We start from the raw sequence: 16,361 nt of genomic DNA, 5'->3' as shown, positions 1-16,361 counted from the left end.
CTTACATATCCATGTAAAAAGTCTTTGCTGGTACATTACTGTCACAAACATATATGTATAATTCACATGGCAGTTATTTGTTTCATGTAGCATATCTCTTTTGTGTCACTGTTTAGAAACTCATCAAGTGAGTAATATGGCGTACATTTGAGCCACACTTCTATTGTCTGCTTAAAGTTATTCATCGGTAGTTCGCTCACAGCTTTTGGGAGTTTCTTATAAAATTTTAAGCTAAGGGGTTTATGGCTCTTTTGTGTCAATGTCAGCCTTGTATATGGTAGGTCTATGTTACTATTATTTCGAGTATTATGAACATGCACTTCAGATCTTAAGTTAAAGTTCTTTACATTCTCTTTAGCATGTGTTAAACAATAATAAATGTATATTCTAGGTAGTGTCATTATCTTAAGTTCTTGAAAATGGTTTTTGCAACTTTGTCTTGGTGCTGGTCCTATAATGCACCTGACTGCTTTCTTCTGCCACTTGAAGATGGTACTTGAACCCACTGAGTTACCCCAAAGAAATACCCCGTATTGCAGTTGTGAATGGAAAAAAGCTAAGTATGTGGAGATTAGCGGATTTTTAATGGTAACGTGTCTCAGCTTGTGTAATAGAAAGGGAGTTCGAGCAAGTTTGCCACATAGATAATTTGTGTGTATGTCCCATGTAATTTTTTGATCTATATGTAAACCTAGTAACTTGACATTTTTTGTATTCTGTTCAATTGGTTTCAGGGTGAAGTAAATTTCTTCAGTTTTCAATTTGTTTATTAATAAAACATTGACTCTGCACCAGTCACTGCTCATTTCAGTTACTACTTTGTTGTATTTCATGACATCTTGCAGATTTTCTCCATCTGTTATTAGTGTCACATCATCAGCATACAGTACATTGTTGCATGGCATATAATTTGAGAAGTCATTGATTTAAACAATGAACAGGAAAGGGCCAAGCACTGAGCCTTGTGGAATTCCTCTCTTTACTTTCATGGGTGTTGAGTTTTGATAGCTTGTTTTTACTAATTATACCCCATTGCTTTCTATTACTTTTGATATAATGGAAACTATTGATATAGGTCTATTATTGTTTGGCATTTTTCTGTCACCTTTCTTATAGATTGGCAGTGTAACTGTCATTTTCAGACATTCAGGGAATACTCCTTCTTCTTGTATGTGATTCGTCAGATATGTTAGCGGAATTATGATTGCAGTGGCTATGTGTTTAACAATCCTGTTACTAAGTCCGTAATAGTCCACAGTTTTTGAGTTTTTAAGTTTGTTTATAGATTTGATAATGTGGTTGGAGGTGATTTTTGACCAAGAGAATTACTTGGTTGCTGGTGCTTGTTGTTTAAGAAGGGTTACAGCAGCTGAAATATTATCAGAATTGTTTTTACCAAAAGAAGAAGAAGAAGAGGATGAAGAATGAGAGCTGGCACAATTTATAAAATACTCGTTAAGGTTGTTGCAATCTATAGGCACTGTGGCTTCCTGTTTACTCGTATTGATTTCACTTTTTATCATATTCCAAGCTGCTTGACAGGCATTTTTTGAGCCTGCAATATATTCATCATTTACTTTACATTTAGCTGATTTTATTTCATATTTGTACAACTTCTTAAGGGTCACATAGTGTTTCCTGGCTTCCTTATTTTTGTTGTGTAACTTGACGTAATCGTCTATACTAACTCAACGACGTCACGTAAGATTTGATATTCAGCTTCTCACGCTATAAATCAAACTACAGCTCGCTACGAATTCACTATGTACTAAGGAACGGACACAATAACACTTTTCGTGATATAATCGGGTCAGTGATAACTATTTGTATTTTAATTACAACAACGCATCTATCAGGGTTCACTAGTTTCGAAAGATAAACTACCACCAAAGCTAGTATCAGTCACCAGAAAAAATACGACATGTTAAGAGTCTACGGGGAGTAGGAATGATGTGGTTATTTACGTCACCAATAACAGCAACCTACAGTGAAGCTTACTGACATCACAACCAAACTTTCTCTATAACGTAGGTACCAGAAACGACAGCTTTCGTACACAACTGATGAATACGTTATCCATTGCCTCTTTTTGTTGCTTCACTTGTAAAGCTTCAAAGAATAATCGTATACACACCCAATCAGCGTGAACGTTATAAATATTTACGTAAATCTGAGAATACGTTCACATGGCAAAGATATAATTTTATACTGTTCATGTTTCGTTGTCAGTCAACGGCAGCCTACAAGTAGCGCCTTGTTACAACAATATCCTTGACTCTATTTAATAAATTATTTCGTTAATCTCAGCCTTTTAGAATTAAATGGAATAACTTTTCATTTATAATTAATCACTTTTCCATAACACGCAAACTTGCTTTCCCTGCCTAAAAATTAAGAAATACAATTCCTGCTTCTTAATTTTCTAAACTTTACTTTTACCAATATTCCAGTCTTTTACTTTATTGGCCTTTGAATTTACTTTTTCCGAAAAGATATATTCCAGAGATTAATCTGCTTTCAAATAAGCCTTTGACTATTTTTCCTTGTAACAGTTTGGGGATAAAGGACAAGTCGGGTACTAACTTTTTCAGCTTAAAGCCGTTTTCTTTATTTCCTACAATTAAATCATTTAAAGGCACAAAACAGCATTTTATTTTACGATTGATGGTCTTCTAGTCGAAACCTCAGTAAGCGGAAATGTTATACAAAAAAATAAAACAAAAACCTGAGTGTCACCACCACTTCTTCGCTATATGAACTTCAAATAATCGAAGCTCAACCACTTCAGGCATCGACTTTAGCGACTCACCAATGTTTAAAACTCAAAACACCACACTCGATTATCTCTTTCAGAGAGAATTAGCGTGTTGTCTTTTAAATGGTCCTTGATTTTTTATTTAGGGACAAGGGGGAAAGCCATCAAATTATCAATAAACTACGACTGTTTCTCAATAAATAACTATTACTTAGGATGACCGTTCTCTTTAATGTAGACTATAGATTCAGAGCGTCGAATGAGATTTCTGGAATTTACTATATTGCGACGCTAACGCCGAAGTCACAAATTAAATCCTAACAAAATATCTCTAAGTCACTATTCCTTAGTTCTTGCGTACACCTATACAGCCACAATAATACAATGCAACGTTACTATCCCTTAGTGCGTGCTTTAATCCTCAACCACATAATAACTAAAGGACTTTGCACAGGTCTCTTATCATACACCATCCAACGGAAAATCTCATCACATATTGAAACACGGTGCGTCTACCATCGCGTAGCTATTAAGCATCAAAACTCACCGTTGCTCGCAACTCGGAGAAACTGATCTCACACTTCAATAAATGGGAGCTTTTCCTATACCTGGTGAGTCTACACTTTACCAAAATCGGCGAAATTATGACTTTCTACATACGCCGATAATTTTCCCAAATTACCTTTCTAAACGACTTACAACTACTTTGAATATACTTGAGTTCTATCTCCGTTGCAGACTGGTTCACGTATCGTAAGTGTGAGTCGATCTTATCAAGCCCTTGAAATAATCTCTCTCGAGGCTCACTACTCGAACAATACTCGGATACTGCTGCTAAAATTCTAAAAGGAGAAGTCGAACCATTCTCTGCAAACGAACGTATCACGTTAATTCTCTTTTTAACAATAACTGTTTCTTCTTTGCAATTGCCGGCAAACGTTCGTCGTGATCAGTTGCGTCGTAGTTGTTATCTTCGCCGCACGCCGCGCTTCAGCAGTCGGTTGGGCGTTGCAAACTCGCTGACTTGATAGGGGACAGCTTTTCTCGACCATCAGGTGTCACATGTCTACGACATTTTAACACAAAAATATAAGAAAACTATATAAGCAACTTAATCTCTTCATTTTTGTAGCACATAAACATTGATGATAAGTTGAGGCGATACAAAGAAGTGATGCACTTATTACGGGCTGAAGATGATTTGGCGCATTCCACACTCCCAGTGACCATTCCGATCGGAGACAGAAGTTTCTCAAAGCCAAAATTGATAAAAACATATCTCAGATCAACGGTGAGCCAAACTTGTTTGAGTGAACTTGCAGCTATATATGTCGAACACGAGACTACAGAGAATTTAAATTACGCAGATTGAGTGAAAGATTTTGCGCAAGCGAAAGTGAGGAGGCTTCGGTTTGTCTAATGTTTTTTATACATTCAATTGCTTAGTACATTATTGCGTTGGATTTTATTTTGTTCAACGCAAAACAAGTTATTGCACACATTATCATTCAAAGTAAGTTATCACGTAAATTTTAAATTTTGTTCCCACAGAGTACGTTATCGGTACACAACCGTAAAACATGTTCATTTATGTTAACAATAATTCCGCATGGTTTATTAAACTTATTTTTAACACCCAGACTTGCCTAAATCATACAAATAATTTTTCAAGTCATGTTTGCACAAGTATCAAACAGTGGACCGATTTGAATATTACACAAACCTTTTTTTAAAAAAAATTAACAGTAACCAGGGAGGGATGAGGACGAAAGGCTCTTACTAGTTTCGTCATGAATAAAAAATTAGTTTATAGATCTAACAACAAATGGCTCTGGGTACTTACTTTGTACCAGGTAACACCCATTATCTATTCTTGCTTTCTTGTAACTGGTACTTTATTAATACTAGTACGTGTGTCTGTTTTGTGGGCCCTTTGTGATTTTGTAGGACAGCTCCCTTTCTCCTGCCGCTCGGTGGGTACCCGTTTGCTTTGTCCACAAATAATGAATTATATTCTGAGGCAATAACCCATCAGGCACTCATGTTTTTGACCCAGACAAAAGAAAAGTAGTATGTTCGTTAAACGGACTCCTGCAGACCCTTCTCTGTGACGCCTTCAGCCTTCCCATCGTTCTCTATTTCGATACTAGAAATTTGTAATCATGTGAGAAAAGTTTAAAAGACTAAAAAAAACGAATATTCATCAACGTGATACCAGGCAAAGTTGAAACTTTTCAGAACGAAAGAGTAAGAACATCAATTTTTTCAGTACAAATTGTGCTATTCAAATTTACAAAATTATTCCAGATTGAGATAAAAGCTGTTTTTTCATTGTCACTGTTTAACATACGCATAAGGTCTTGAGTCCGTGCTTCACAGAATTTGTAAATTATGTGGAAAGTAACAGACTTTCAAACAGAGTACAAATTCTACCGTAATTTGCAGGTAAGTCCAACATTCATTTAAAGGTACTTTAATTACTGCAGCATGATTGATGAATGTTCTTAGTTTTACATACAGTGCGCACCCATACATTCTGTTTGTGTGCGATGAGTGCGAGAACGCATTCACGAATTAATGTACACGACAATATGTAAGGTTTATAGAAGAATAAAAAGAGCGCGAAGATTCGATTAGAATATGACATAATTGCCACTATCATTTTCGGACTCGATTTCTTCCACAAATGCTGTAACGCATGCACGTTTGAATTGACATTGTGGATACCCATTTATTTTCAAAATATTCGCTACTGTTGCAAGGAAGAATAAAATCGTTTACTGGACTTGATACTTGAGCACAGAACTGTCTGTTGTACTGTGGAAACCACAGAAATCACAACAATACTACGACAAACGTCTGCACACCGTGTATATGTGTTAGACTGTGGTCCCCAAGCAGCGCAACAACGCAGCAATACTGTCAATTATTGCGAGAAAATCGTCATCTCATGCAGCTATTCACAGACACATTTACATACCATCCGCGAGTTTGCTGTCTTAATGGTTCACATGAAGTTCCAGCTTCGTAACGACAGTAAAAAAGCATTTTACAGGCGCAATAATTCAAGACTGTCCTGAACACACAGATTTCACATTTCGATGCAAGCACCCGTAATTGAGAATTCTTCCTCTTTCGGAGATCGTAGCACTGCTAAAATGACCTCGGAATAGAGGTGTCAGTGCGACCTTTAGTAGTTATGCAACGGTAACGTGATCAGACAACATTTATCACCGACCTATCAGCTACTTAACGCTCTTGATGGAAGAGATAGGAATCTCTTCCATTAATTATCACGTAGAGGGAAGGTGTCATCGGGTAAAAATAGTGACAGTATCATACAGAAGTGAGGCCACCTGTGGAGAAGGGGAAGAACGTCACACGAGCCCATTCTTGGCCATTAACTCCACGTAATTGATAAGATTTGTTCCCCACGGCCCCTGGCATGTTCTCCAGAGTATATAAGCTCACCTTTGGTCTTCCGAGATCACCAGAGTCCACATACGGACATCAAAAGCGGAACGTCGTGGGAGCGAATTTATTTTCGCCCAGCTAAAAGACGCCTTACGCAGAGAGTCCAAGAGAACTTCGTGAAGGACGCAGTGTGGTTTGGCGACCACACTTTGAGCGCTAGTGACCAGAATATCGTAATCTACACCAGTTGGCTGGTGTATGGGAAGTATAGTGAACGGCCTTAGTGAATGTGCTCAAGAGCTTTGAGTGTGCAACCTGGGCTGCACATTAATGAGGTAAGTGACGTTAAACTAACAACTACTCTAAAGACATTGGTAAAAGCTTACATCCTCATGAAGAATGTGCCAACTAACAAGGCACCCTTTATCAAGAGGTACTGCATTTTTCGATGGCACCACTGAAGGAGATATTAGATAGCAATACATACATTTAATCGCCATATACCGGTATACATTTTATATCAACAACAATCCATTCAAGCTCTCTCTCTTGGTTGCTTTAGGTTAATGCCTTAACATTTGAGATTTTTCTAAGTGTTTAGAGTTTCCTATAGCAATGATATTAACATACGTATGGTAACATTACTATGGAGCTGGTAGGGTGTTGTGATGCAGAAGACACACTGATTTAATGGGTCTTTCACAGGGTGCTGTAACCTGTGATCAACTGCGTCTGGACCCAGCTGCAGGTTTTTTCTTATACAAATTCAGCTACAGACTGTACCTAAACGGTGAACCGCCTTGGGTACCACTCCTCTGACAGGCCAAAAGGAATCTCTCTTCTAATTTATTCTGCCTTCAAGTACAAATTGACTGAATCTAACTGAGAGCTGCTTCGTAAGTATTTTACATCATTGCTGAATACTGTTACACATCCTTTTTACTTTGTGTGGTGCAGTAATGATAAACACACTCCTTGTGAAATTACATTAATTTTTGGTCGATAGAATACAAATACCTCTTTATTTTGAAAAAGTCAATGAGACGTGTCTCTCCAAATTAATTATTTCAATACATGGCAGTCTATTGACTTTCTCTCTCTTTACAGTCCGCTTATTCCAACCAGGTTTCTTAAACTCAAATACTGATTGATCATACCTTCTCTCAAGTATCATCTACCACTGATTCAAACAACATCCATCATGCAGCTGGGCAAACTTGATGAACGAATTCATGTCATGGATGCCAGTTCAAACGCCTGGAGCGTCATAAAGAACATTGCAGAGTCAGGAGTAAGTACAGATGCCTTTTAACTGTCATAAATAGCTCGTGATTCAATGAACTTTGATACGTCCGTTGCAATAGACATGTCATTGACTCGGAAGCTCTTTATGTCAATCCCCTTCTCACACATGGAATAACTTTTGTCCTAGGTCCAAGAAGAAGCATTCTACGTCTGTGACATTGGCGACATAATAAGCAAACACAAGGAATGGAAAATCAAAATGCCAAGAGTCCAGCCATACTATGGTATGTTTCCACTTCTCAGCAACAGTAGCCGTAGGACTGTGTATTATCTAGGTTACGACTGAAATCAATTTCTGTGCAGAATGTAATTTTCAAAGTATGAGAGATATCACCTACATCAACTACAGCTGTCCCATGAAAAAGCTTTCTCCTGTTATTAGCCAGTACAGAATAATTATGGTTAACACAGTTACTTACTCCCATTATTTTTGCAGCGGTGAAATGCAACGATAGCCTCACTGTGATTGAGGTTCTGGCTGCACTTGGAACTTGCTTTGATTGTGCTTCAAAGGTGAGTGTACATTTCTATCATTTCTGTTAAAAGACAGGAACTTATTTTGCATTACTGAGTGTATAGAGGACACAATACAATATACGACAAACATACTAAACACTTTTCAGTAAATTCGTATTACTTTGTTACAGGCGGAAATTGACAGAGTTCTCTCTGTTGGTGTCGACCCAAGCCATATTATTTTTGCAAATCCTGCAAAACCTGCATCGCACATTCGCCATGCAGCGGCTGTAGGTGTTGATCTGATGACTTTTGACAGTGACTGTGAGCTCTACAAAGTCAAGACCCTATTTCCTACTGCCAAGTGAGTAAATGGAAATCAGAATCTACTTTCCATATTTATAGATACGTAGATCTCTCCCTTGCATAACATATTCGGTAACAACATTTTCCTTCTCAACTATGTTTTAGGCTGGTGCTACGTATCCGGTATGATGCTGCCGTCGCTCAGTGCCAGTTGGGGAATAAGTTTGGATGTGACCCAGACTCCGATGCACCACGGCTTATGAAACTGGCTCAGTCATTGGACCTAGACATTGTGGGCATCAGTTTCCACGTCGGCTCTGGCTGTGACGATCCACCAGTATTCTACAAAGCCATTTCTGCCGCTCGAAGACTTTTTGATCTGGGGTCTGCTCTTGGGTTCTCCATGAGTTTACTTGATCTTGGTGGTGGCTATCCTGGCAACAAGGGTGCCCAATTAGACAAGGTAATGTCAGGAATTCTTAGCTCTCTTTTTACGATGCTACACAAACTAGCATTTCTGACTCCATACTGGTAGTGTTAACTTTCTTCACTTTTTTGAGGAATTTAACTATCTTTCAAATCTTTTCATCCCTCAGAATTTATGACCTAATGGCAATAAGTACTCAGTTTTTACTTTAATGTAGCAATATTAAATATATATTATCTTTACTAAGACCATTACTTCACCTTTGTTTTAATTTCCTTAGTTTTTACAGCCAATTAACACTTCCTTTGGACCCATTTATCTTCACACTTTTGGTATACATTTCTGGGGAGCTGGAATGCTGGTTCCATTTTATAGTAGCTAGTGACGTTGAGAGATAGTTAAGTCTGTCACGTTACTGCAGGTATACTATTAACGGGTTTTCAAGGGGAAGTCTGGCATTAGTGTCGTTATTTTGGTAACTTGAATCAAAATAATGAAATATTATCACATTGTTAGCATCCTATATTGCTTCCTGCTCACTTGCTGCATAATTCATTACTTTATTTTCTACAAAATGCCTTATCTCAAGGTTATTTCCGTATTTCCAGATTGCAGAAGTGGTGAACAGTGCCCTCGGAGAGTTCTTTCCTGAACCAGATGTTCACATAATTGCCGAACCAGGACGTTATTATGTTGCCTCAGCTTATACTCTTGCTACAAATGTTCACTCCAAGAGAGATCTTATCAACCCAAAGGATGGGTCCATCACATCAGTCATGTACTATGTAAATGATGGAGTGTACGGCAGTTTTAATTGCATTCTCTATGATCACATGAAAGTGACACCAGTGCCTCTCAAAGTACGTCAGACAATGTTTGTGTATTATTTTTCTCATGTGCTTTATAACCTTGACATAATTAAGAAATGAAAGGAAAAGTGATCATTACTCTAACATGCAATGTTTCTTTTATAGGACGCTGGAGTTGAAATGCATCCGTGTTCTGTCTGGGGACCAACTTGTGATGGTCTGGATCAAATAGTTGAGTCTACTTTGCTGCCAGAGTTGGATATAGGAGACTGGTTGATTTTTGAGAATATGGGTGCTTACACACTGCCTGTGGCGTCTCCATTCAATGGCTTCCCTGTTCCCAAAGTGCATACTGTGATTGACGTCCAAGGCTGGTAAGTAAGGTTTTTCTTTTCCAGAATCTGACGGTCGTTGTAAAGATTCAAAATATCTAAATACGTTGCAAAATTCATTTGTTATTGTAACCTTACTTATTGTTTCTGAAAATCCATACAGGCTGCTACTCAAAAACCGACTACCCATGACGGAGAATCATTTTGTTATTGGAAACACACCAGCAAATCTACACCTGGGTCTATCCATAGATGGTCAAGGCAACATTGATGAGTGGGATGAAGTTCACACACCTGTTTCATCTTCTGATGATGAGATTGTGGAAGATCACACGTCACATTCAACTGTGGGCTCAAGCATCATATATCCATTCCTTCAGATGGGACAAGTTAATTAGGACCAAATGGAAGTATGTCTGCACCTCAGTGACAGTACATGATAATGCCTTGGGTTATTGTACTTCTTCCTTATCGAAAACAACTATGCTGTTTTCTCCAGTAATTGTCTGTTTCTTCTGTGTCAGCGTCTCGTTGCGTATGAGACAATATATCAAGTGACAAACTGTCATTCATGGCAGGGATACAACACAACACCTATGTAAGTTAGGTTTTGTTAAGTTAGGTGTGACAGGGAAGGCAGATATTCATTAAAATTCTTTAGTGTACTGCAGCTCAGTGCCTGAAATTTGATTAAGGGACTAAAACATGAATCTCAGAATAATTTAAACTATCAAGGTTTCTCCAAAGCTATTTCGGGCACTCAACTGTCTGTAGATATCTCACTGCAAAAGCGTAAATTGTATTTATTTAAGCCTAATTAGAGAATTCTGTTGTACGCTCAACACATGAATAGCATCTGCGTTACTGGAAGCAGAACAAATTAACAAAGATCTGTTTCTGAGGTATATGGTACGATTTATGGCAAATGCTATTTTGTTATGTATAATACACCAAAATTTCAGTTTAATGAAACTATTCACATGAAAACTTGGGTGCAGTTGAATGAAACAACTCTATGTAAAGATGTTCCTTTAACTACAGTTTCCTTGGAGACAGTTTTTCTTAGCTAGTTATGTGAGGAAATATCACCATAATAGCATTGTCAAATGGTTGAAACTTTGTTCTAGAACTAGTTCAATTCTTCGTAAATGTTATACTTTTAACAAACCAATAATGTTTCTTAACTACCAAATGCACTAGGAAATTCATTTGTCTCCACTGATATTTGGGTGAGATAACATGAGATGTGGAACCAGTTGATTTCATTTGGAAGGTGTTGCTGTGGTTGAATAAGTGAAGAGGCAGCATCTTCGCTTGATTTTGTAATTTTTTATGTACCGTATTTTATAATAAATCGTATTATTTAAACAAACATTTGTTATATTTTGCATTTACTCCATTATAACCTAATGAGTACCATATGGAGGTAGACCAAAACCATTAACAAGTGGCATTATAAATTCTTCTGAGAAAATTGATAATGTATGGAAGTAAAGCAAAGTTATTACTTGAGGAAATTTCTCGTCATAAAAAATCAGTATTCCATAACATATTCCTGAGAACAATGATAGCAAGTAGCTAACAAAGTGCTTCTGTATTAACGCTAAAGACTTCAAAAGAAGCCTTAAAATCTGAAGAATTTTTGTAGTGAGTAATGATAGTGACAACACAATGCCAAACAAAGAATCAAAGAAATGGAACTGCTGAAAGTTAAGAAAATTGTAATATGTATTGTATTGCCTTTAACTGGAATAACGCAGCCAATATATTGAAATAGTGCGCCAGCCATTAACCGGGTTGGTCGCCCGGGCCAACGTGTATGAGACAGCCAAGGCATGGTCACGAACCTAAGCCCTGTGCGGCTCCGGAGACTCGGAAGTTAAGTCAAAATGACGTGTTCACCAGCTCTATTCGAGTAAGCTGAGCGTGACACTAAGACTACCTTGTATCGTGTGTGATTGGTCCCTCGAGAATCGCAGAAACACCAGCTAAAGGTTTCACTCGTAGCAGTTTGCTCCATATGGGGGCGTAAGAAAGACGATAAATTTCGTTACAGATGCTAGCACCAGGCAGAAACGGAGTAATTAAGCCAACTTTTACTAAAAATGAGAAGCACAATGACTACCGTGGAACAAAACAAGAGCGAATATGTATTTATTATTCTGATTAAAATTAAACATGTACGGTAGACCTGACCATACTCTTTGGGTATGTTCGCTCTGTCTGTAAATACAACGCTGATATACACTGAAGATCAATAGAAAGTGGTACATCTGACTAATATCATGTAGGGCCCTCGCGAGCACACAGAAGTACCGCAACACGACGTGCCATGGACTCGACTAATATCTGAAGTAGTGCTGGAGGGAACTGACACCATGAAACCTGAAGGGGTGTCCACGAATCGGCTAGAGTACGACAGGGTGGACATTTCTTCTGAACAGCATATTGCAAGGCAGCCCAGAAATGCTCAATAATGTTCATGTCTGGGGAGTTTGGTGGCCAGCGGAAGTGTTTAAAATCAGAAGAGTTTTCCTGAAGCCACTCTGTAGCAATTCTGGACGTGTCGCATTGTCCTGCTGGAATTACTCAGGTCTGTCGGAATGCACAATGGACATGAATGGATGCAGGTGATCAGACAGGATGCTTACGTACGTGTCACCTGTCAGAATCGTATCTAGATGTATCAGGAGTTCCATATCACTTCAACTGCACACTCCCCACACCATTACAGAGTTCCTACCAACTTGAACAGTCCCCTGGTGACATGCAGGGTCCATGGATTCATGAGGTTGTCTCCATTCCCGTACACGTCCATCTGCTCGATACAATTTTACCAGGCAACATGTTTTCAGTTATCAACAGTGCAATGTCGGTGTTGACGGGCCCAGGCGATGCGTAAATCCTTGTGTCGTTCAGTCCTCAAGGTTACACGAGTGGGCCTTCGGCTCTGGAAGCCCATATCGATGATGTTTCGTTGAATGGTTCGCACGCTGACACTTGTTGATGGTCCAGCACTGAAATCTGCAGCAATTTGCGAAACGGTTGCAATTCTGTCAAGCTGAACGATTCTCTTCAGTCGTTGTTGGTTCTGTTGTTGCAGGATCTTTTTCCGGCCGTAGCGATGTCGGAGATTTTATGTTTTACCGGATGCCTGATATCCAGGGTACACTCGTGAAATGGTAGTTCTCGAAAATCCCCACTTGATCGCTACCTCGGTGATGCTGTGTCCCATCGCTCTTGCGGCGACTACAACACCACGTTCAAACTCACTTAAATCTTGATAATCTGTCATTGTAGCAGCAGTAACCGATCTAACAACTGCGCCAGACACTTGTGTCTTATAAAGGCATTGCCGATAGCAGCGCCGTATTCTGCCTGTTTACACATCTCTATATTTGAATACGCTTACCTATACCAGTTTCTCGGCGCTTCGATGTATGACTGTTATGTTAGAGAATTTTGGTTATAAATAAAAGTGGTTTCCTAGGACGACGATATTGGCCTTTAACAAACTATATAGCAGGTTTTGTCAAGTAATCTATGTGACAGGTCGTACGACTATTTTACATTTCATTAATCGTATTTTATTGGCATTACCTTCCTGATATATAAGTTACTCTAAGAAAATCCTTGATCTGCTGTACATAACTATGTCATTGCAGACATAAGAAACTAACTCTTTTACAGCAGCTACTGACATTCAAACAGTCGCTACTGTAAATGTTTCTGAATGCTAATAGCTACTAGAGTGTTAATAATAGTCTTTCTTCAGGTTACGTTGGTCGTCAGTAATTAGTGTTGTGCTTTTAAGTTTTCTCCTCAGTTGTAATAAGCCAGCAAAATTTGTCAACCTGCGTATGTATTGTGCTAATCTCGAAATTATTTTCAGTGTTCAGCGCACTACGTCCACACACTTCACGCCTACGTACATTTATCGACATTTCAGTGCAACAAACCGTACTAAAAACTGACGAGTTGTGGAGAGATCTTTAATGGAGTATATCACTAAAGTTGCGTATTTTCGTAACACGCAAATGTAAATACGGAAACCATCAAATATGGCATGTTGGCATCGCAGGAGGAGGAATACCATGCGCTGTTGATCCCAGAATCTGTCACAAGAGGTGAAGATGAAACAGAATATTAGCGCAGCGACTTTTTTAAGATACTTATTTAGTATTTAACAGGTTCACATAGTAACACTACATAACAGAAAACAAACTAATTTTAAAAATAATTATGTACGTTACAACACATTCATATTTTCAGCCTTCAGTACAGAAACGACGATTGAGTTATTTCTTAGATGACAATTTTGTTGAACTCTCAGTACGTTTCTTTTTTTGCGTAAGGTTTTATGTCGAAGTATTATCACAAGCTTTACATATTGGAACCTTGCGAAAATTCGCGTACATAATCCTGTATTTAGGACGACTACTTACTTTCTCGTGTTCATCTCATAAGTATGCCATATATTGTAAGTCGTTCGTTAATTTAAGTCCAAAAACTATACTAATTGTGAGCACTATGATCTACGCTGTAGCGTGTCGCTTTGCTTTGGAAAACGCTTTCCACTCGGGTATCATGGCGTTAGAAACGTTTGTATTGCGTACGTCTGTTCTATTGATCAATCAATCATGTCCCTTGCTGTGTGCCACACCGCGACAAATTTTGAGCACTCAAAAGGATCTTGGATTGTGCCCCCGAATTACAATTTCCACGTGCTGCTGATGGTTTTAACTGAATGGAATGAAGCTTGGAGTTGGTATCCACTGTCCGGTTTATGACTTTGTACCTTGTCGATCTGGCGCCTTCTGGTACTATTTTCAGCGCTAAATTTTCCCACACTATTTTCCAATTCTGAAGCTCCCATTTATTAGGAATTGGTATTCCTGTCAGAGCTATGGCCATGTTACTAACTTTTCTTTTTTTTAAAAACCGTCTGTTGGTACATTGTTTTCATTGATATAATGAATTCGCATAAAGTTTAACGAGTGTGGGATATTGTCAATAGTAACCAGAGCTATCTCTGATGTCGGGCGTTATTTGTGAAACAGTACAGCAGTTGAAGGGTATGGTCCGTTTTCTATTACACACTTGGGTCCGATGACGAGTAGTGACGCGCATTTTGCGTGCGAGTCCGTTAGTCCCAGTCCACCCTCATTTAAGCTGAAGGTGCAGGTCGGCAGAGAAACCTTAAAGATTTCACCCCTCCATATAAACCAGTATATCGCATGCTGTAAGCCCTTCCTATTTTTTTGGGTATCGGGAAGACTTAAGCTAAGTACCACACGTTTACGATTTGTGTGTTGCTTAGCTTGACTTTTTCTGTCGTAGCCAAATTTTTACCTGCATACATTTTTACAGCTCTAATTTTATGCAGTGTCGTGTGCCGACTGAGGGCATTCTTTGTGGGTTATTTGTCGTAATGATGCCTAACACTTGGTGTTGATCTTTGGCAGTAAACCAATTCCGCTGTATATTCCACTTCTGATACGCAGTTGGTAACATCATAGGGGGATTTAAAGCTATTGCACGTAACCCCACAGATAACAGACAGCTTTGTTTGGCTGATCTGTTGATGGGAATTTTGAAGTTTCTGCCATGAATAATGAGTTGTGACACAGCATTGCCCAAAATATTCTGAACTGCATCCGTGAACATAGTCCCCAAACCTATTTTAATCACGACTTTCTTCAGATATTTATGACTAACCCTATCGAAATCAACTGAAGGTCTATTAATACACTACTGGCCATTAAAATTGCTACACCAAGAAGAAATGCAGATCATAGACGGGTATTCATTGGACAAATGTATTATACTAAAACTGACATGTGATTACATTTTCACGCAATTTGGGTGCATAGATCCTGAGAAATCAGTACCCAGAACAACCACCTCTGGCCGTAATAACGGCCTTGATACGCCTGGGCATTGAGTCAAACAGAGCTTGGATGGCGTGTACAGGTACAGCTGCCCATGCAGCTTCAACGCGATACCACAGTTCATCAATAGTTGTGACTGGCTTATTGTGACGAGCCAGTTGCTCGGCCACCATTGACCAGACATTTTCAATTGGTGAGAGATCTGGAGAATGTGCTGGTCAGGGCAGCAGTCGAACATTTTCTGTATCCAGAAAGGCCCGTACAGGACCTGTAACATGCTGTCGTTCATTATCCTGCTGAAATGTAGGATTTCGCAGGGATCGAATGCAGGGTAGAAATGGTTCAAATGGTTCTGAGCACTATGGGACTCAACTGCTGAGGTCATTAGTCCCCTAGAACTTAGAACTAGTTAAACCTAACTAACCTAAGGACATCACAAACATCCATGCCCGAGGCAGGATTCGAACCTGCGACCGTAGCGGTCTTGCGGTTCCAGACTGCAGCGCCTTTAACCGCACGGCCACTTCGGCCGGCTTGGAGGGTAGAGCCACGGGTCGTAACACACTTGAAATGTATCGTCCACTGTTCAAAGTGCCATCAATGCGAACAAGAGGTGACCGAGACGTGTAACCAATGGCACCCCATACCACCACGCCGGGTGATACG

At 39.1% G+C, this 16,361-nt stretch overlaps 1 protein-coding gene across 1 annotated transcript; it reads left to right on the top strand.

The window, feature by feature from the left end:
- The first annotated feature begins 6,924 nt into the window (after window positions 1-6,924).
- LOC124620043 (ornithine decarboxylase 1-like) lies at window positions 6,925-10,202 on the top strand. The gene is made up of 9 exons (XM_047146710.1): window positions 6,925-7,065; window positions 7,277-7,460; window positions 7,602-7,698; window positions 7,911-7,987; window positions 8,122-8,294; window positions 8,402-8,699; window positions 9,272-9,523; window positions 9,638-9,846; window positions 9,968-10,202. The coding sequence occupies exons 2-9, from the start codon at window positions 7,371-7,373 to the stop codon at window positions 10,200-10,202; spliced, it is 1,431 nt and encodes a 476-aa protein (XP_047002666.1). The 5' UTR covers window positions 6,925-7,065; window positions 7,277-7,370.
- Window positions 10,203-16,361: the final 6,159 nt, after the last annotated feature.

This window comes from Schistocerca americana, chromosome 6, assembly GCF_021461395.2.
Source record: "Schistocerca americana isolate TAMUIC-IGC-003095 chromosome 6, iqSchAmer2.1, whole genome shotgun sequence".
Lineage (NCBI taxonomy): Eukaryota > Metazoa > Arthropoda > Insecta > Orthoptera > Acrididae > Schistocerca > Schistocerca americana.
This window is presented reverse-complemented; position numbering and strand designations above follow the sequence as displayed.

Excerpts from the sequence above, each read along its gene's own strand:
- LOC124620043 (XM_047146710.1), top strand. The coding sequence starts at position 7,371 with ATGCAGCTGGGCAAACTTGATGAACGAATTCATGTCATGGATGCCAGT. Across the intron at positions 7,988-8,121 it reads GCTTTGATTGTGCTTCAAAG|GCGGAAATTGACAGAGTTCT; the intron begins GTGAGTGTACAT and ends ACTTTGTTACAG. Across the intron at positions 9,847-9,967 it reads GTGATTGACGTCCAAGGCTG|GCTGCTACTCAAAAACCGAC; the intron begins GTAAGTAAGGTT and ends AAATCCATACAG.